Raw genomic sequence first — 21,887 nt, forward strand, 5'->3', positions numbered from 1 at the left:
TACGCTGCTAGCTATACTGAAACTACACATTAAAGGAACACCACCAATTTACACACAGAAACTGATCCTGAATACGGATTGGAAGGACGCAAAAAAAGTTAGAAAAACAAACCTGTTGTGAAAATAATAAAGACAGATGAAAGTTTTCAGAGTGCAAACATGATCGACTCAACATGAGATTGTATTTGTTTTTTCAACATGCAGCAAAACAGACTAAGTGTGTGTGTGTACAAACATGACTGTCAGTGTTGAAAACACTTACATCGTTGGGTTGCATTTTTTTAACTTTTTTAAATCAATCTTTTTTCCATTTAACCGATCACTGTGGAGGGATGGATCAGATGGACGTGATGATTGGTCGTCATCACTGAGAATGCTGAAAAAGAGAGAAAGATTAGATAGTTAGATATCAAACCACAACAACAGATGAAAAACTTCAAGATTAGTCCAGTCAGACTGGATCTGGTTCACTCTGAATGATTAACCCAGCTTCTCATATGGAAATCAAACCTGAGTTTTTTATATGAGATATTTCTGAACCAGCAGGAACAATAATTTTATATATGTTTGGATTTTATCTGGTTTATCTTGGTTATATTATTAATAATTATATTTAATTATTTATTAATATAAATAACAATGTTATTAAATTACATTTAATTGACTCGGGGGCACCACCCTGAAACCAGGGGAAAATAACCAAAATATCACTAAAATCACTCAAATTAGTTACTTAATTAATAACTATATTTAATAAATTGAAGGCATGAAATCTGTACACAAAGCCCTTGCACCCAGGTTATATCACAATGCAAATACACCAGTAATCACAAACAACTGCTCTCTTAAATTATAACAAAATTTACTTAAACAAAGCAACATCAACCCAAAATCAATGAACTCAATTAAACAAATAACTATTATAAACTAATCTAAGCAAACAAACATTATCAAGCAAAACTTGTGAATGAGGTGTAAAAGTGTAGTTATGTGTGTATGTGTGTGTATGAGAGAGAGAGAGGAGGGAGAGAGAAAACAAGATGGTGGAGAGAGACAATGCACCATGTGGCTTCGTCACATGGGGACAAAATGGTGGACAGCAAAGGAAGCCGTGTGGCTACCTTTTGAAATAGTTTGAGCTCTCTGAGCTGAGTTCAGTAACTGTTACTTAAACACCAGAAAGCCAGTGGCCGGACTTTGATTCAACAGCAGGTACACTGGTCTTTCTGATTGTGAAAGCCGTTGACTGAAGGTAAGCTAGCATAGCATTACATACATAGACGAACACAGCAGTTCATTACAATAAAACAAATGCAGCAGTTTACAACAAATAATAAACAGAATGTGACGTCTCGTCAACAATGATGCATAATTATCAGTGGTTATAAAAGAAACATAAATATTTCTGAAACTATTTCTGCCCAGACCAAAGCTCTTACTTGGGGTAACTCCTGGTGATCGTTGCAAAGTTGGTTAGATCATCACTCTGTTGAATGTTAAACTCATAGACTATAAAAATAATGGACAGGACAAGCTCCCCGGTGGAGTGAAGCTTTTATTTTTAGAGCTCCCCCTGCTGACTGGCTGCAGTATAGGTCATAAACCCCGCCTCCTCAATGATAACAGATGGGATGTGGGTCAGACTGTAAAGTTAAAATACTCGTCACATAATTTTTTTCCAAACCTAAACTCTGCTGTGATCATTAGTTATTATCACCCCTAAGTTATTTGAGATTGAAAAACTGGATTTTACGTCATATTTGATGATTATTGACAGCAGCCGATCTTGCGTAGCTCTCTTTGTGAATAGCAAAGCTACGTAGTGAAGGAAAGCCGAGACGCCATTGACTATTTCCACTCCGCCGTCTCTCTTGGACTGACAGAATGAGTTGTTCTGCTGTAAACACATCTAACCAACTTGTGGGATTTAAGGATATCTGCGTTAACTTGGTAAGTTGAAATGTTTGTTTAATGTGCTGTTCGCGGGTAATGTCGTTAGGTAGCTAGCTAACATTGAAGTATGCTAATGGAGCTAACGTTATGTTACTGAAAGCTGGCTGTGACGGACATTATTATTATTTTTTAATTTCAGTAAAGAATCGGGGGGGGGGGGGGGATCCTGATTAACTATGCTGGCTGTGCTTCATGATACTAAAACTTTACTGTGCTCGAGATTCATATTAATGAACGATCAGATCCGTAGTCAAATTCAGCATATAGTTGTGCATCTCCGACAATAACTTTACGTTACGGTCTGTTAAAGTAAAATAGAATATGTCCTGATGGTCTGCATTATTAATAACATTAACAGTTGTTCAGTCTGCTCAGTGTGAACAGACTGTAAGAATAACAGGCTCGACTTTCTTCCGCTCCCTGTGATGCTGCTGCGGGGCTGAAATTTAACATTAATATTTGGACGAGGCAGAATATTTATATAATATGTTCAGATAACACTTAAGTTATTATTGGTTCAATAATATCTCTAACTGCTCGAAGAAAAGAAACAGAACGGACATTTGTACAAGTACTCAAAACGGGCTGATCATATTCTACTAAGACTTCAACAGGTTGACTTTAGTGTTATTTTACTTTAGTTAATATTTAAGACTTCAACAGGTTGACTTTAGTGTTCAATTACTTAAGTTAATATTTAAGACTTCAACAGGTTGACTTTAGTGTTAATTTACTTTAGTTAATATTCAAGACTTCAGCACACTACCAGAAGTCAATTCAATAGTTTACAGTTGATTTGTTGTGACTTTGGTTCAGAATATTCAGAATTTGTTCAGAAATACTCTTCTTGCTTTGCTCCATGATTATGTGATTCATATGTTATATAATAACTTTCCTTTTATTAACACTATTTCTGTTCAACAAGATTAATTTCTATTTAAATTGCTCTTTTGGTTATTTCATTATCATATTTGTGTAAGATTTAAAAGTGAAGTAAATTCATATATTTGAGTTAATCTATGTATTTAAGTCTTAAGTTAAAAATAAGTTAACATTTATACAGTGAACTATTTACATATTTGAGTCTACAAAGTTAATATTGATATATTTACATGTGTTAATGTTTGCAGCAGCACCTAGTAATGGTGACCAAATTATATTGAATCTACTTCTGTGTTTGCCATAATGTTTGCCTTGAATTTAATCATCCTAACCTCTGATTGGCTAATGACGGGACATGTGATGAGTAACAAGGAAGTGTGGTGGTTGTTGTGTAGCAGAACAATGTGGATGACAGTAAAGTGCTGCTGAGAAAGTTATCCATCTCCATCCTTCTGTTTCTCTTAACTAGAGTGATCCATCCACCACACATCGGACCCTCACGTTACATTTGGTGGCAGCGTGGTGAAACTTTTGGTGGTTTTGTGCATTTTGGTGAGTTTTTATCTCCACTGTGGATGTTGTCACTTTTGCACTCTGGATTTTTTTTTTTCTTTCACTCTGAGAGCAGTTGACGGACTGGAAGTTTCGTCTTAAGGAGATAATAGGGATTACTGCATTTTTTCTTCCACATTTTCCTTTTTTTTGCATTGGAGATTTTTCTAACACTATGTCGGCTGATGAAAGTGAAAGTGAGCATGAGCTGCAGCCTGCTCCTGTGCAAGGACTGATGTTAGCGGATGATAGCAGGGCTTGCGCTGCTCCAACAGCCCCACACACTGTCTCGAGTTCCCTGAAAATAGATCTCCCACCTGTTTTTAAAGGAGATGGGACTGAATCTTTCACAAGTTGGTCCAGACGCTTCGAAGTAGCAGTGCAGGCTATGTCTTCACCTGATACGGATCTGTCTACAGTACTGGCCTCTGTCTTACCTACACGTCTAGCTGATGCTGCTTTCCTGTATTGGGACAGCTTGTCTCCTTTAATTCAAACGGACTATGATCTAGTGAGAAACAAACTGAAAGATGTGTTTGGTCCCAAATACTCACTGCCATTTTTCCAAACGCATGTCAATGCCAGACCTCGTAAGCCAGGTGAAAGTTTGGATGGGTACAGTGCAGACATTACTCGTCTTGTGCTAGAAGCCTTCCCAAATTATGACCACAATGCACTGGACGGAGAGAAATTTCGCCGCTTTGTTGCCGGCTTGGACTCAACTTTACAATCAAAAATTCATGAGATGGGTGCAGAGAAGTTAGAGGATGCACTGCGTATTGCCAGTCGCTGCGAGAGAGCACGTACAGCACAGCAGCTGACTACTGCGGGATTCCTGCACACATTGCCATCTGAACAGGTAGCTATGATTCGGCCCGAGCCCAGAGATGAAAAACTTCTTAGAGCAATTGAACAGCTAACTCTTACGGTAACAAACTTAAAGTATGAAGTGCAGGATTTGCGAGACAAACACAGTCACCTTGTTCGGCATATAGACACCAGACCTGACAGAGTCTCCCCTCGCAGCCCCTCTCCTTCACCCTACTGTACAAGACACCATTCCAGAGACTATCATGCACCTGAGCAGGATTATGGCCGTGATCCACAGTCCCGCTATGAACGTTCGCCTCCTCGCTCTGTCAGTCGGAGAAATCCTGAGTGGGACGATAAAGACAAACATGACTCCTTACCACGCCCATCCTACCATTACTCAAGGTTTGGTCGCAATGAAGATGACATTAACAGATATAGACGCAGTCCAAGTCCAGCTCCAAGGGGGCATAGAGATGCAAATCCACACACTAGAAGCAATATTCGCTTCCAGTCTCCAGAAAAGCCTGCCCCTACGGGCTTCAACCATCAGGGAAACTTCCATTAGCTGCTGTTGAGGGGCAAACATCAGCTTTTGTATCACAGCCCCAGGATGACTCCCCACAGTTAATGTTTGAGGACAGTGACTCACAATCGGAAGATTCTGTTTCTTCAAACATTTTTGCTATTGTTGAAGGCATTGAAGTGTGTGCATTAATTGACTCTGGCTCTTTTGTCTCCATTGTGAGTGAAGATTTCCGTAACTCTCATCCAGCTTTGAAAAAACACCCCATGACAGTCTCTTCTGTTCCAGCTCGTTCAGTCAACGGACAGAGCTTGGACATCTTAGGCAAGTTAACGATTGGGATCAGACTTGGTAAACAGGTATGGCAGCAGGACTTTGAAGTTCTTAGAGGTGCTTACCAGCCTGTGATAATAGGTTGGGATTTTCTGAAAAAAAATCATGCGCTTCTTGACATTAAAAACAAAGTTCTGCAACTATGGGACATGAAAATTCCCCTCTTGCCCAAATGTCATGAAGTGGCTGTTTGCTGTAATGTGTCTGTGCTAGTTCCCACTAAGATTCCAGCTATGAGTGAAACCCTCATCACAGCCTGTGTTTCAGCAGCTACACCCGCTTCCCCTGTACCTACTGCCTACTGTGGTATTGTCATGCCCAACCCCACCTGTGACGTGATCGTGGCACACACTCTCAGCGAAGTTCACAATGGCACTATGGTTGTTCGAGTTTTGAATCCATCCAGAGACGACATTGAGCTACATTCTGGTCAACACCTCGGTGAGTTTCACTCTGCTTCCTCAGTTGACATCGTACCAGTTCAAGAGTCATGCGATTCAACATTACCTGTCTCTGATTCAGCTCCACCTATACAGATACATGAAACGAACCTGTCACCTTCTCAAGTTAATTCTTTGAAATCACTGCTTCACAAGTATTCAGCAGTGTTCAGTAAAGATTCGGAGGACAGAGGTCGTAGAGGCATAATTAAACATCACATTCACACTGGTGATGCTACACCTGTTAAACAGAGAGCTTACAGAGTGACACCAGAACAGAGAGCAGAAATACAGACTCAAATTGGAAACCTGTTAAGAGCAGATGTCATCGAAGAAAGCTATAGCCCCTGGGCTGCCCCAGTTGTGTTGGTGCGTAAGAAAAATGGCACATGGCGATTCTGCCTCGACTATCGAAAACTTAATGCAGTGACTATTAAAGACTCTCATCCTCTTCCCAGAGTCGATGATGCCTTGGATGCTCTGTCCGGCTCTGCTTGGTTCTCAACTGTGGACCTTCAACATGGATATTGGCAAGTGGAACTGGATGAAAATGACAGAGAAAAGACAGCATTCACAACAGGCAGTGGACTTTATCATTTTAAGGTGATGCCGATGGGACTCAAATGCTCCTGCCACATGCCAACGTTTGATGGAGATGGTGCTTCGTGGCCTTCCCTGGAAAACCTGCCTTGTCTATTTGGATGATGTACTGATTTACAGCTGCTCTTTCAGTGAACATCGCCATCACCTGGAGGAAATTCTGTCCAGATTTCAGTCAAGTGGCCTCAAACTGAATCCATCTAAGTGTTGTTTCGCCAGAGATCATGTACAATTTTTGGGTCATGTTGTTTCACAGAATGGCATCCAGCCAGACCCGAGAAATGTGAAAAGTGTTCAGGACTGGCCAACTCCACGCTCAGTAACAGAAGTCAGAGCATTCCTGGGACTTTGTTCGTATTACCGCAAGTTCATAAAGCAGTTTGCGCACCACAGTGTTCCCCTGCATGCTCTTACTGAGAAAAATGCACACTTCCTATGGACACCTCAGTGTCAGGATGCTTTTACTCACCTGAAAGAGGCACTCTCAAACCCTCCAGTTGTTGCCTTCCCTGATTTCACTTTGCCATTCTCTCTTTACACTGATGCATCAGGTTCTGCTATTGGTGCTGTGTTGGCTCAGAAGCAGGAGATTCAGGAAAAGGTAATAGCATATGCTAGTCATGTCCTCACAAAAGCAGAAAGGAAATGGTCCACCTATGACAGAGAACTCTGGGCTATTGTATGGGCAGTAAGACATTTCCGCCATTACCTCTACAAGCAGCCTTTTGTTATTATAACAGACCATAAACCTCTTCTGGGCCTCAGAAAAATACCCATTGACAATGACAGAACTGGTCGCCGTGCACGATGGGCTCTTGAACTGGATACCTTTGAATGGACTGTAATTCATAAGGAAGGCCATCGTCACCTGAATGCAGATGCAATGTCACGTCGCCCTGCAGACACCCGGTCTCTAACCCAAAACACCTCCTGCAACACCCCTGTCCACCTACTAACTGACAACACAAACCAAAGCTATGCAAGTTCCCCTTGTTCTGTCAGTTCTGCTTGTCACCACAAGTCCTGCAGTGCTGTTTCAGAGCCAGTTTCCTGTGACCAGGCCACACCACAGCCTCCTATTCCCGACCCACAGTCTGCTGCACAATCTGTTTCCTCCACATGTCAACTTCAACTGCCTGAAGAAGATCTCAAAATGGAACAGCAAAAAGATCCCATACTGGTAGAGGTCAAGAGCTGGAAAAAGAAAGGTCAGAAACCCCCATACTGGCGCGTGAAAAAACGCTCACCTGCTGAGAGAGCACTTTGGCAGGAATACCATAGACTTACCTTTAATAATGGTTTACTTTGTCGTAATGTTTTCAACCCATCCTCAAAGTCAGTTCTACAACAAGTTGTTGTCCCTCATGCCCTAAAAGACACTGTTTTACAGTTGTTACATGGAAACCCAGTAACCGGTCATCTATCTGCAGAAAAAGTCCTGAAACGTGCTCAGCAACTGTGCTACTGGCCGTTCATGTCACGTGACTTCAAGATGTGGTGCAAGCAATGTATTCCATGCGATGCAAGACGGAGTCCTGTACCTCCCCTAAAAGTTCCAATGAAAACAATTGTTGCTACAGAACCATTCCAAAAGGTTGCAGCTGACATACTTGAACTCCCCATCACAAGTCGTGGAAACAGGTATGTGCTTGTTGTCCAAGATTATTTCTCCAAGTATGTTAACAGCAACAGTTGCAAAATGTTTGTTTGAACATTACATCTGTCAACATGGTATGCCAGAAATGCTGCATACAGATCAAGGACGTCAATTTGAGTCGGACCTAATGAAACATCTGTGCCAACTCCTGGACATTCACAAAACAAGAACTAGCCCATACCATGCTCAGTGTGATGGTATGATAGAGAGATTTAACCGTACATTGATTGATCAGTTAGCAAAGTCACTTCTTCAGCAGCCTGGTGAATGGGATGACTGCCTAAACCAAGTTGCTTTAGCCTACAACACCAGTCCTCACTCGACAACAGGTTTCACTCCATTCTTCCTCACACATGGCCATGAAGCCAGGATGCCTGCTAACCTTTTGTTACCTAACAACACACCATCTTCATCTACCCCAGGTTCTCCTGCGGACTATGCTGCCCAATTAACTGAGAAACTTCAGTCTGCCTTTGGTTCTGCTGCATATAACAGAGACTGTGCCCACTATCAGCAAAAACATCAGTATGACAAAGGTGTCAATCATAACCCCTATGTTTCTGGTGATCTTGTGTGGTTAAATGACCCCACTACATCGAGACAAAAACTTGCTCCTCACTGGAAAGGACCCTTTGAAATAATGGAGTGCCTTGGATCTGAACTTGATTCCCCCGAAGTGACATATAAGATTCATTACCTCTTGGATCATTCTGACAAAACCCAGATTGTGCACTATAATCGTCTCAGACCTTACCGTCTCAGACCCTGTGCCAAATCATGGACAAAAGATATCTGATCGTGACACAACTTTGCAGCCTCAACTTCTTTGTTTGTCTGCGTTGTCAGGTGCTTTGCCCTTTAAATCCCGGCAATCTGCTGTCACACAGAGCTATAACACACCTAGCCACAACAATGCACCTATAGCTATTTCACAGACTTGCCAGGCCCAGCCCGTTTCCCAATCTCCCCTCACATTGACTTCTCAGACTCGGTGTTTGACTACTCCCAGTTCCAGTCCTGTGGTGGTGACTCAGTCTTACACGGTCCCTCCTGACTCTGCTGTTACAGACTCTGGTGTTTCCATGCGTTCCAGCAGATGTCAAGTTAGACCCCCGGGTTACCTTAGGGACTATGTTCTTAAATGAGTATGTTGCGAAGCTCTTTCTTAGGTCCTGCTAATGTCCTGCATTGTTTGTTATGCATTTGTGAAACGAGGACGTTTCTTTTGTAGGAGGGGGGAGGAAATGTAAGATTTAAAAGTGAAGTAAATTCATATATTTGAGTTAATCCATGTATTTAAGTTTTAAGTTAAAAATAAGTTAACATTTATACAGTGAACTATTTACATATTTGAGTTTACAAAGTTAATATTGATATATTTACATGTGTTAATGTTTGCAGTAGCACCTAGTAACTGTGACCAAATTATATTGAATCTACTTCTGTGTTTGCCATAATGTTTGCCTTGAATTTAATCATCCTAACCTCTGATTGGCTAATGACGGGACATGTGATGAGTAACAAGGAAGTGTGGTGGTTGTTGAGTAGCAGAACAATGTGGATGACAGTAAAGTGCTGCTGAGAAAGTTATCCGTCTCCATCCTTCTGTTTCTCTTAACTAGAGTGATCCATCCACCACACATCGGACCCTCACGTTACATTTGTCTGTTATAACTTTTTAGTTTTAGACTTAAATTTTTTAATTTTCTCAAATAACAAAGCAGTCTCAAATCTTTTTGAGGAATTATAGCTAAAAAAATGAAATTCTTAAATAAAGTGAAGTACTTTGATTGCACTTCTGTGGTGTTCCTGTAGGTGACCATGATGCAGCCAGACTGAAGCAGCAGGTTGTGAAGGACGCCATCATCTGGTCTTTGCAGTGCTGATTCTGAAGAGCATGTCTTCACATAGAACTCAAAGGTAAAATTATCTCTCATATGATTGGACCGTGTTATTGTAACCGCTATCAGCATCAAAGTAATTTTAGTGTAAGAGTGAAAATGGGATATGCAAATAAGTTAGAAACATATGTTTATTATGTTCTTTCTCTATGCAGACATAACTTTAGTATGTTCTTAAATGATTGCTAAAATGTTGGTTACAAGTGTTTACAGTAATGTTAATATCCTGTTATTAGGTAGGCCCCCTAGTGGGCGCTGTTCAGGCAGGAGTGAGCTGTGTCGTCAGGGAAGGGAAAACAGGAGAAGAAGAGAGGTTGGGAAATGTACCGTGCGTCGGAGAAGCTGACTAAAGTTATGAGAAAGACCCAGAACGTGTTTGGACTGATTTATTCCTTGACATACACCCACGTCACTTACATTAGTAACAATTTGTATTCTTTCTTAAAATGTAAGGAAGACTAGCAGAAGATTTTAACAGCCTCTATGGTTCTGCAAGGAGTCTAGTTCATGTTTAAATTGTTCTTTCTGTCTTCAAGGAAATCAATGCCCAAAAGGAAACAGCAGTCCAGACTCTGATTCCAGCTCTGGTGACGTTCTGCACACAAATTGGCTGTCTGATTTGTTTAATGGGTAATTACCACACAACACCAAATCAGTACATTAAATTGACTTTTTCTTTTAGCCAAATACTGAAGCTACTTCTGCATATTTCTCATGAAGCACAAGAATCCAACTGACTGCAGTTTCTGCTCAAACCGCTGAAATCATGTCTCACTGTTTAAGTTTCACAGTTGTACTGTGAGTATCTGTAACTTAAGAAATCAACCTAAACAACAGCCAAATGCTGCCACCTAGTGTCTAAAGTGAGTTTTGTCTAAACTAAATGTGTTGATGTGTTTGCACTTCAGAAATAAAAGTTTCCATGGCTAACAAAAACCAGTATAAACCGGTTCTGTCTGCTCATCTGTCTGTCCCTGTCCATAGGCTCACTGCAGACTTGAAGAGAGAGGACAATTGGCTTCCATGTACGAGACACATAAGCCTCAGATTGAATCACTCTTTCAGGTAAAGAGCTAGCTCACTTGACTGGAGACGAAGCCGGATGCTAGAAAGGTAGCGTTACTGCTAATTATAGCAGGGCCACAAGCCATAGAAGCGTACAACACGCGTGTGTATGAAATTCCGGATGATAAGGACAAGTTAGACATTGTGCTTGTTAACTTTGATGCACATTGCTCTCCAAAGAAGAACGAGACATATGAGAGATATATTTTTCGGTCTCGGATGCAGCAACGACGTGAGCCTTTTGATAGCTTCCTTACAGACTTAAGGCTAAAAGCACAGTCGTGCAACTTTGCAACATTGAATGACTCTATGATCAGGGACCAGATCGTTTGTAGCGTGGAAGATAAAAAAGCTCAGAGAACGGCTACTGAGGGAATCGGAGCTGAAACTCGACGGAGCCATCGCCATTTGCAAGGCAAGTGAGCTGTCTCAAATGCATGTGAGGACGTTCAGCAAGAGAGAGGCGGGAACAGCCAACGTGGGTGATGGTGTGGCTGTTGATGCTGTCTCAGGCAAAGGAAGACAACGCACGCATACCCGGCAGACGCATCGGACTGATGACTGTAAATTCACCTGCAAACGCTGTGGCTCACAGCACAAGCAGAGCCAGTGTCCTGCATTTGGTAAGATATGCTCGAACTGCCAAGGAAATAACCATTTTGCTAAACAATGCTTCTCAAAAAGAAAGGACAAAAACAAAGGAAGATCTGTAAATATAGTTGAGGAGACAGATCTCAGTGAAACATTTTTTGTTGGCATGATAAACTGTGAAAATAAACCAGAAAAAGAAATCAATTCCATAAATGAAGACAAGTGGATAGCACCACTGCGAATAAATGGAACATTAGTCACAGTAAAGTTGGACACTGGTGCAAAAGCTAATCTAATAAGCATGTCTGACATTAAAGACATGAAGATTAAGCCAAAAATACAAAGAAAAACACTTGAGCTGAAGGACTACAATGGACAAGACATCGAGTGTTTGGGCACATGCCAGCTAAGAGTTACAGTGAAAGAAAAAGTGCATCACCTACTATTTTCTGTTGTACCAGAAGGACTTGATTCACTGCTAGGTGATAAAGCATGTGAAAATCTGGGGCTTGTTAAAAGAGTGTATCTCATCAACACAGCAATGAATGCACCAAGTGACTCTGTTAACTGCATCACACAGAAATTTGAAGATGTGTTCAGGGGTTTTGGTGTGTTGCCATTCACATACAAAATTCAGCTGAAAGAAAATGCACAGCCAGTGGTACATCCTGCACGAAGAGTCCCGGCACCAGTAAGAGAGCGCCTTAAGAACGAACTGGACAGGATGACTACACTGGGTGTGATAAGAAAAGTCGAGGAACCAACAGACTGGGTCAATTCTATGGTATGTGCTAAGAAAAAAAATGGCGACCTGAGAATATGCATGGTCCAAAGGATCTGAATGAGAACATTAAGCGGGAACATTATCAGATTCCAAAACGTGAAGAAATCAGTAGTGAAATGTCAGGTGCAAGATACTTCACAAAGCTTGACGCATCACAGGGCTTCTGGCAGTTAAAACTGGATGAAAGCAGCACAAAATACTGCACCTTTAATACACCGTTTGGCCGATATTGCTTCCTAAGAGTGCCGTTTGGAATAATTTCAGCATCTGAAATATTTCATAGAGCCATGGAGCACATTATCGAGGGGCTGGAGGGAGTGCGTGTCTACGTGGATGACATCGTCATCTGGGGCTCCATGCTTCAAGAGCACAATGACAGGCTTACCAGAGCTCTAGAGCGGATACAAAAGTATGGATTGAAGCTCAACAAGAGTAAATGCCAGTTTGGAGCTCAGGAAATCGTTTTCGTCAGAGACAAGCTCTCTCCACAAGGTGTCGAGCCCGACCAGGAAAAGATAAATGCCATAAAGAACATGCCAAGACCCACAGACAAAACGGGTGTCCTGCTTATCATGGGGATGGTGAACTTTATAGGTAAATTCATTCCTAATTTATCTGCAAAGACGTCCTGCATTCGTGAACTACTGCACAAGGAGAAAGATTTCAAGTGGACAACAAAGCATGAAAATTAGTGTGAAAGGCTTAAACACACACTGACAACTACACCTGTTCTGGCATTTTTCGATCCCACAAAGAGGATCAAAGTGTCAACGGATGCATCAAAGGATGGTATCGGGGCAGTACTTCTACAGGCTGAAGGTGAGCATTGGAAACCTGTTGCCTATGCCTCAAGGTCCATGACAGAAACTGAATGTAGATATGCCCAGATAGAGAAAGAATGTCTTGGGTTAGTGTTTGGCCTAGAGAGGTTCCACAGCTATGTATATGGTCTTCCCTCCTTCACTGTGGAAACAGACCATCGTCCACTAGTGGCCATAATAAAGAACCTAAATGAAATGACACCAAGGATACAACGTCTGATGATGAAACTGCAGCGATATGACTTTGAACTGATTTATACACCAGGAAAACACCTCATACTCGCTGATGCACTCTCACGAGTGCCCACTGGAGGCAGTGTGAGTACGACAGATGAGGATGTTCAAAGCCATGTGAACATGATTTCTTCTGCTCTTCCTGTATCTGACACAAAGTCCAAACAAATAGCCGGAGAAACAGCAAAGAATACAGAGATGCAACGTGTCATTGAAAATATAAAAAATGGATGGCCTGTAGGTTCCTGTCCATTGTTTTATCACATCAGAGGTGAGCTGGCTGTCGTGAAAGGGCTGTTGCTCAAGCAAGACAGAATCGTTATTCCACAGAAGCTGAGACAGGACATTCTACAGAGGATCCACGAAGGTCATCTCGGTGTGGAGAAATGTAAAAGAAGGGCGAGAGACACAGTTTTCTGGCCTGGCATCAATAAAGATATTGAGAAACTGATAAGCAGATGTGATACATGCCAGAAGCACAGGAACAAGCAAACCAAAGAGCCCATGGTGGTAGCTGATGTCCCAACAGCGCCATGGTTTAAGGTAGCAATGGACTTGTTCATCTCAAGACTATTTGGTGGTCATTGACTATCACTCAAACTTCCCTGAAATGGCTTTACTATCAAACACATCATCAATGTGTGTCATAACACAAGTAAAATCCATTTTTGCCAGACATGGTATACCAAACACAGTGGTGAGTGATAATGGACCATGTTTTAACAGCAGAGAGTGGCAGCAGTTTGCAAGAAAGTACGACTTCAAACATGTGGCATCTAGTCCACTGTATGCACAATCAAATGGGAAAGCTGAAAAAGGAGTCCACATCCTTAAGCAACTCCTGAAGAAAGCTGAAGACAGTGATTCAGATCCGTACCTTGCTCTACTCAGCTACAGAGCATCACCTCTCGAGTGTGGCTTATCACCTGCCGAGCTGCTGATGAACAGAAAGCTGCGTACAACACTGACAAGTTACATCAAACAAAAGAGACGTCCAAAGCTGGAACGAAGACTGCAGCATCAGAAGATGAAGCAGAAGTCATTTTATGACAAAACTGCCAAGCAGCTTCCCCCACTGTCAACTGACGACACAGTCAGGGATTGAGGAACCTAATGGTTGGAAAACAAAAGCCACTGTTATTCAAGAAGTAGGTCCATGGTCATTCACCATAAAGACTGAGGAAGGGCAAATCCTTAGGCGAAACCGTCGCAGTCTGTTAAAAACGCAGGAGCTCAGTGAAGAAGACAGTGAGTCTCCTACAGACAACAACACAGGCACACAAACTTTGACGGAACCTGTGGTGAGAAGATCTACAACAGAAATCAAGAAACCTGAAAGACTGAACTTGTGATTTAAAAAATAATAATAATAATAACAATTAAAGGTTATGTTCTTTGTGTGAGCTAATGTTTTACAGACCTTTCAAACTGCTTTTATGTTTATATAGAGGTTTGCAATGGCATGCTAAGTTTTCTAAATATTGATATGTTGCTACGACATGTTTTGGTAAGAATAGCACTGTTAACAAACCTGACACTTATTTTGTTTATACCCTGTTATGTTGCCTCAAAGGAAAGGGGATGTGATGATCAGGTGCTATTACAGTTGACCACAAGGTGGTGATAGTGGTTAATCATAAAAGCTATGAGACAGAATTAAGTGGGATAGCCGAGGTAGAAGATGTATGCTAACTACATGTACCGGCAATAAACAACAGATTCGTAAACTGACAAAGGACTAATATTCTTTTGCAAACGACGAACAAAACAGTTCCTTCAAACTAAGCGACCCCAGCCTGACCACTGTAACAGGTGTGCAGACGAAGGTTGAAAATAGTCATTTTTAGGTTCTGTTGATTGTAAAATGGAAAAGAAAACATCACATTTCTATTTAACATTCAGCTGGTGTATGACTCAGTGTGACTTTTTATTTTAGAAGACTGTATTGTTAACAATAGCTTGTTTTTACAATCCTCTTATGAAACTTAAAAAAGATCACAGGATATATAACTTTTAACAGATGATTTTAACTTACGCTTCGCCTCTGTTGAAGATGTCAGACCTGCTTTTATCAGGGCTCCTCCCGCTGGACCCTACTGCGCAGACTCTGGCTCCAAATGACGTCAAAATCGCAAGATGGAAGCGCCCGTAAAGGGCGTATTTTGACTTCAAGAACGTTGAGTGGGAGCAGCTACAGTGTGCGCCCACTGGTTAAAATCAACAGATTCAGGCAGGTTTCCTTCATGGCAGATGTAGGAGGAGGGAAGCAGGATTCAGAGCTACGACCAGAGCACTGATCTGTGGTCTTCAGTTTGCAGGAGCCGAGTTCTTTATGTGTCCTTGTGGATTCAGGGATCAGTGGGCTTCCTTCAGTGCTCCTTTCCAGTTGCGTTCAATGACGTCTTACGAGAAATCAAAGGAAAGAAACTCTTGTTTTTGCTCGAACCTGATAGCATCTGATTGCGCCTAAAACTCCTAAAAATATGCCGTGGAAGTAGTCAGCTGAATCCTCTGATGCTTGAATTCAGCATGTGAAGAGCTACCTAGACTGAGTAACCTCAGCTCTGGAGTTTAACCTATGTAAGCCAAGAGGAGGAAAGGCTTTATCTCGAATGCTGGAGTCAATCATATGGGAGAAGGTATTCTCTGATGTCGGCAGACCACACTTGACGAGAAGGTAAAATGAGAGGCGACTGCTTTTTAGTACTGGGGCTGCCTGTGGGTTTACCTCAGGCCTCCTGGATAGAGAATAGAGAATTCAGACCCCCCCCCCACCCCCACCCCCCCACACACACACACACACACACACACACACACACACACACTTTTCACACCTATTTGTTAGTTACTGTTGGGTGGTGCTGGGCTAAGACTCCTTTGTATAGTTCCTTCCAAAACAACTCTAGTCAGGCTTGAGAACTACGATACAGGCCTGAGTCCTTTGTCCAGCACACATGGCTGAGGTCCAAAATATGTGAAAATAAAAATCTATTTAGATTTTACTCACTATTCAGGTGGGAGGTCGGCCAAAAAATATTCTTCTTGGATTTGAAGACGTTCCCTCTCATGCTCCAGATGATGCAATGTTTGAAACCTGCAACAAGAGACACACTGATGATGCTTTTTTATGACAAATGATGTCATGATTTGGTCTTATTAGTTTTGTATTTTCATCTATTTCAAAGTTTAGGTTTCCTTGCTTGTTTTAATTCATATTGTCTATCCTAGTGTTGCTTGTTTCCCTTGTGTGTCATCTTAGTGTTAGTTTAGCCTTTAGTGTTTCCTTTTTTTATTTTGTAAAGTTTCTCTGTTTTAGTGTGTATTGTTAAATTCTTGAGTTCTCTGTGTCTTTAGTGTTTCTTGATTTATATTGCAGTTCTTGTCTCCAGTGTTTCTTGTCTTGTATTTTATTCCTGCCTGTGTGTTTCCCTCCAGTTTGATTGCCCTCATTGTCTTCACCTGTGTCGTTTGTCTCACCTGTGTTTGATTACCCCTGTCTATTTAGTCTCAGTGTTCCTCCCCTCTTGTTGTCAGTTCATTGACACATCAAGGAGACTGTCGGCCGTCGGCCGTCGGTAAGCGGTCGCCCTCCTAGTTTTTGTGGTGTGTCCAACTCTGTCGCTACCAGTGGGCCCCAGTTGGCCTTTTTTTGTCCGACTCTACATGTTGAATAGGAGGAGACGTCGCTGGAGTGGTTGGGGGTAGGAATCTCTCTAATTGGCTGTTCAGCTAAGAGAAACAGGACAACTTCAGGTTAAAAAATTAACCCCTGTTCTCTGAAACATGAGTGAGACATGCCCCTCGCGCTGTCCCTAGAAGCAATATTACATTACGCCAGTCTTGACTGGCAGACAGACGGGGGGACTTCCTCCTACTATAAAAGCCTGACGTAACGTCCCTTCTTCAGTCTTGGCAAACACACCCCTTCCTCGCTCCAGACAAGGAGGGTGGTCTGGTGAGATACCTCACTCATGTTTCAGAGAACCAGGGTTAATTTTTTAACCTGAAGTTCTCTTTCAACATTTGTTTCTGTATCTCACTATCGGATAGAGACTCCCGTATTGCCAGACAGGCTTACGTCGAAGAACGGTAAAGGATAATTAAACAAGCATATCATGAGCGCCCACGCTCAGCACTGAATGACAGTGTGTGCGCAGTCACATCAAGCTTGTAGAATCTGGAGAAAGTGTGAGGCGTTGCCCAGCTGGCAGCCACACAAATCTCCTCAACAGTTACACCATGAAACATTGCCCATGACGTGGCCATACCGCGATTGTATGCCATAACTGCCCTAAGCCATGGCAATTGCCCCCACGATCCAGTGTGATAGCCATTGTTTCGTGAGAGGCTTCCCAAAATGCGCTGTCGCCCATGACACAAACAACTGTACCAATTTCCTGTATCAAGCTGTTTTCCCCACGCAAGTGTGTAATGCTCGCACCGTGCAAAACGTATTCAGCCGTATTCAGCTCCTGTGTGGCGAACGCAGGAGGATTAAAGGCAGACAGCTAAATAGAGTGATATGACAGCGTCGGGTTCAATATTTTAGGCACAAAAGCGGGATTAGGTTTCAATAAAACTTTGGAATCCCCCATTTGAAACTGCATGCATGACAGATTTACAGACAGCGCATGGATATCAGTCACGTTTCGCCGAGGCGAGTGCCAGTAAAAAGACCGTTTTAAAGAAGAGTAACTTCATCTCTACCTGTTGCAATGGCTCAAAAGGTGGGCGAGACAGTGCACCAAGGATAAATTCCAGGGGGCAGTCAAGTTTTTAGACACCGACCTAAGGCGTCGGGCTCCTTTCATAAACTGACATATGAGAGGATGCTAACCTGCCTTTTTATCCCCAAAGCCTACATGACAAGCCGATATGGCGGCTAAATACACTTTGACAGTGGAGAAGGCCAAGCCCTTACCCAGCAGCTCTTGAAGGAATGTCAAAACATCTGACACTGAACTCTGAAATTCAATTCAATTCAAAAAACTTTATTTGTCCCTGGGGGGCAATTCAAAAGCCAACCACCCCGGCTTTTACACACAATTTATCAAACACACGCCATTTGCCATCATAAGCACAACGTGTAGATGATGCTCTGGCGCCCTGAATAGTTGTAATTACGCTCAGGGGAAGCCCTGTAGCAGTTACATTTAACTTTTCACGGGCCAAGCCCACAGGGCCATGCGCTATGGGTGGGGATGAAAGATCTCTCCGTCTGCCTGTGACAGGAGATCCCTGCGGAGAGGCAGAGGCCACGGAGGTCCCCAAAGCATTTGAAATATCTCCGCTAACCAGTGTTTTCCCACCCAGCGGGGAGCCACCAAAATGACAGAGACCCCACTCTCGCACTCTGGCGAGAGTAGGAGTGATCCGCTCTAATTGGGGAAAAGCATACATGTGGACACGTGGTCACTCATGCGCTAAAGCATCCAGTCTCATCGGAGCGCTTTGACCGATCAGGGAATAAAACAGCTGGCATTGAGCGTTTTCCTCTGATGCAAAGAGGTCTATCTCCGCTTGACCGTACATCGTCCATATCTGAGCCACCACTTTGCTGTGGAGCTTCCAGTCCTTGTAGCGAGGGATGCCTCTGGACAGTAAATCCGCCCCTCTGTTCAATATTCCCGTCACATGGGTAGCTCTCAGAGGTAATAGGCGAGAGCTGCTCCACAAAATCAGTCCTGACCAATACATTCTGCCCTCATAAAAGGGGTATAAAATGTTTCAGAGCCAGAAAGACAGCCTGGAGTTCCAGGTAGTTTATATGAAACATTTGCATCTGCAAGCTCCACGTGCCATTCACAGCCCTGTCTTTGTACGTGGCTCCCCAGCCCCCACGAGAGGCATCCGCGGTAACAACTTTCCTGCAACTTGATCCTGCAACTTGATCGTTCCCATGGAATCGCCCATAGTCAGAAAAGCCGTGCAGTGCAAGGACGCACGCCAAGGAGATCAACACCTGGCGATGGCAGTGGTGCGTGCGGCTTAAACGGTCTCATGTGTAAGTGGCCGAGAGAGATGACAGTCAGTGCCGATGCCATCAGCCCCAGCAGCCTGAGACAAATTCTGAATTTTAACATCGCCCCTCTGTGAAAAAGTGCCAGACAAGCCTGCAAGGCTTTCACCTTTTCCACAGATAGGAGTCCAGCGACAAGCCTGGGATGTTTTGAGTTGGGGTCAAAACACTCTTTTCCCGGTTTATTGTGAAACTCAGGGCTGCCAGATGTGACATGAGCAGTCTCGATTGTGCCTGAATCTGCCGGGAAGACTGTGCCGCTATAAGCCTGTTTATTAAATGTTTTATATGGGAGGGAAGAGACTGGTGTGTGTTTGTGGGACTCAGCTGGAGCTCGGGCGAAGCTCCCTGCAGGTCCGACCTTCCTCCTCTTCATACGGCGGCGAACTGTGAGAGCCGTCATGGCCTCTGCGCGCCTCTTGAAGGGCCTGGAACATGCCTCTCTGAACATTATTTGGAACAGAACATTTTCTGAGTAGGACGGGGCGAGTGTCTGGCTGAGCCTGCTGTCGCACTTGTCCGACAGCGCATTAGGTAGCGCATCGCTTCTTTTTTGCCCCCAGAGTGACAGGAGTGCTCACCTGGTCCCTTGGCGTCACACTGGCAGCGAAGGGCTTCTTAGCTCAGGTGGTTTGCTCTGGCTCCGGCCGCTTGTCTGAGGCTGGAGTTTGGGAATGCGGTAAGCTGATCTCACTACCGCCTGGGCAAACGTCTGCCGTGCTGCAGGAGGTTGGGAGAGTGGCACTTTTCTGGGGAGACACACCTGCAGTGCTTCACCCTCCTTTTTCTTTTCCTCGCAGCATTTCTGCATTGTGGCTACCGCTGGGCCGAATAAGCCTGACGGGTCCACAGGCACATCGAGAAGATGGATCTTCTCCTTGTAAGAGAGGCTGGACAGGTTGAGCCGTCTCACTCTCTCCTGAGAGACCATCAGGGCCATAGCTCTCTCGGAGGTCTGTACAGCGTACCTGTGAAGACGCAGGCAGAGGTTTGTAACCACACACAGTTCATCTCAAAGGGCCGGGTTGGGTGAGGTTGCCATGTTGTCCTTTAACTCTAGTGAGGATAGTAGTAGCGACAATGCATTCAGGGCCCTCACAGACATAGCCACTGCCTTATAGACTTTCTCAGTCAGTGAAGACTGGAAACAATTGGCTTTCGAAGGGCAGGGAGGGGCTCCCAGAGGTCATGGTGGACTTCCGTGAAGGGTGGAGGTGAGATGCTAACAGAGTCTCAACCAGAGGAAGGTGTAAGAATCCTCTCTCTTCCATATCGGCCCAGTCCAACGCTGACCCTCCCTGGAAGGGGTTTTTAGCCATTAAGGGGTTGCTCCAGGACCGGGTAGCCTCCTCCAGGCACTCAGGGAAGACCAGTAGCACCTGCCTGGTACAGAGTTTAGCTTTAGGCAGCCTTTTTCCCTCACAGCCAGACGTGGTGGTCTCTGCGAAGACATCAGGCCACGCAATGCCCAGCTTTGCAGCCACTCTCTCGCTGGCTCCGTGCAGGTCCATGCAGTCAGGTTTGGAGGGCCACTGCACGTACCACCCTCAGCCGCTGGCTTTGCAGCCGGTGAAGTGATGAAAGATTCCACATAGTCCTCATCGTCTTGGTCAGAACCGAGGCTAAGGGATTCTCTGGAGTCGGAGTATCTATCCTCGACGTTTCCCTGCCCTGCCATCTGGCTTGCTTCAAGATTGTCGGCTAGCGGGGCTATGGCGTCAAGCTGATCGCCCCAGCTAGCAGTAGTGCCCAGAGGGATGCCGTCACCCTGGAAGCTATCTGAAATCTCCTGATGCGGCGGAGTGGTAACCCCCAGCATAGGATCGGCGGTTGACAGGCTAGCTTGGCTTGCAACCTGCGCCGACGAGTTTAGCCTGGGGTGCTAGTGTGTCCTGGGCGTGTTGCAGCCCAAGGCACGCACTGCAAACAGAGTGGGTGGCTGCCCCGGCTGTCTAGTTACCACATGTACACAGCCTGGCCGACAGCTTGCCCTTTCCATGGTGAGTAGAAAGTCAAAGCTCTGTGTCAGGGATGCTCCGTCAATCAATGCAAGAAGCGAGAAGCAGTTAGTGTGGTGGCTAACTGTAGCAGCTACTGTTTGGGAACAGACCAGTGTGAAAATGTTCTCCCATACCTTTTCACCTGCCCCCACCTTCCCTACACTGACTGCAGCCTGCAGAGTGATTTGGCTGAGTGAAACGACCTGAGCCTAATTGGACAGAGTGAAGCCTTCATTTTGTGTTGTTTCTTGTTTCTACTTAGAAGGGTTAATAAATATAAAACAATTATATGTTACTGTTTTTAGTTGATATTGTGCTTTAGATTTCCACTTGAAATAATATAATGATAATTTACTGTTAAGTGATTTATTATTGTTGGTATTTTTTTTATTCTTTGACTTACCTTTGTGCCTGAAATGGTTTCTTCCAATTAGGGCGTGGTCGAGAAAAGTGTAAAGGTAGACTCAGCCAGAGTCTGGGGGGAAAATTGTTGTTGCCGGCAGCTTGCTGAGGCTGTGTTTTATTTCAGTTTATTTAATGTATTATATTACCCGGGACTTTTGTTTTGCTATTTTGTGCTAATCTTGGTTGATAAATCAACCACCTTATTTTTGCATCTATTTCTGCCTCCTGACATCTTTTTGCTCACCACCAGTGCCGAACAGCCACACTTAAATCTCAGTTTAATGTTGACTTACAATCAGTGATGTTACAACCAG

General features: G+C 43.7%; 1 protein-coding gene across 1 annotated transcript in view; it reads right to left on the reverse strand.

The window, feature by feature from the left end:
- LOC109975379 (trichohyalin-like) overlaps positions 1-21,887 on the reverse strand; it is a 201,578-nt gene that overhangs the window by 29,319 nt on the left and 150,372 nt on the right. The window contains exon 14 of the mRNA XM_065966013.1: positions 263-376. Within this exon, the coding sequence (XP_065822085.1) occupies positions 263-376 (114 nt within the window). The remainder of the gene's footprint in view (positions 1-262; positions 377-21,887) is intronic.

This window comes from Labrus bergylta, chromosome 18 (assembly GCF_963930695.1).
Source record: "Labrus bergylta chromosome 18, fLabBer1.1, whole genome shotgun sequence".
Taxonomy (NCBI): domain Eukaryota; kingdom Metazoa; phylum Chordata; class Actinopteri; order Labriformes; family Labridae; genus Labrus; species Labrus bergylta.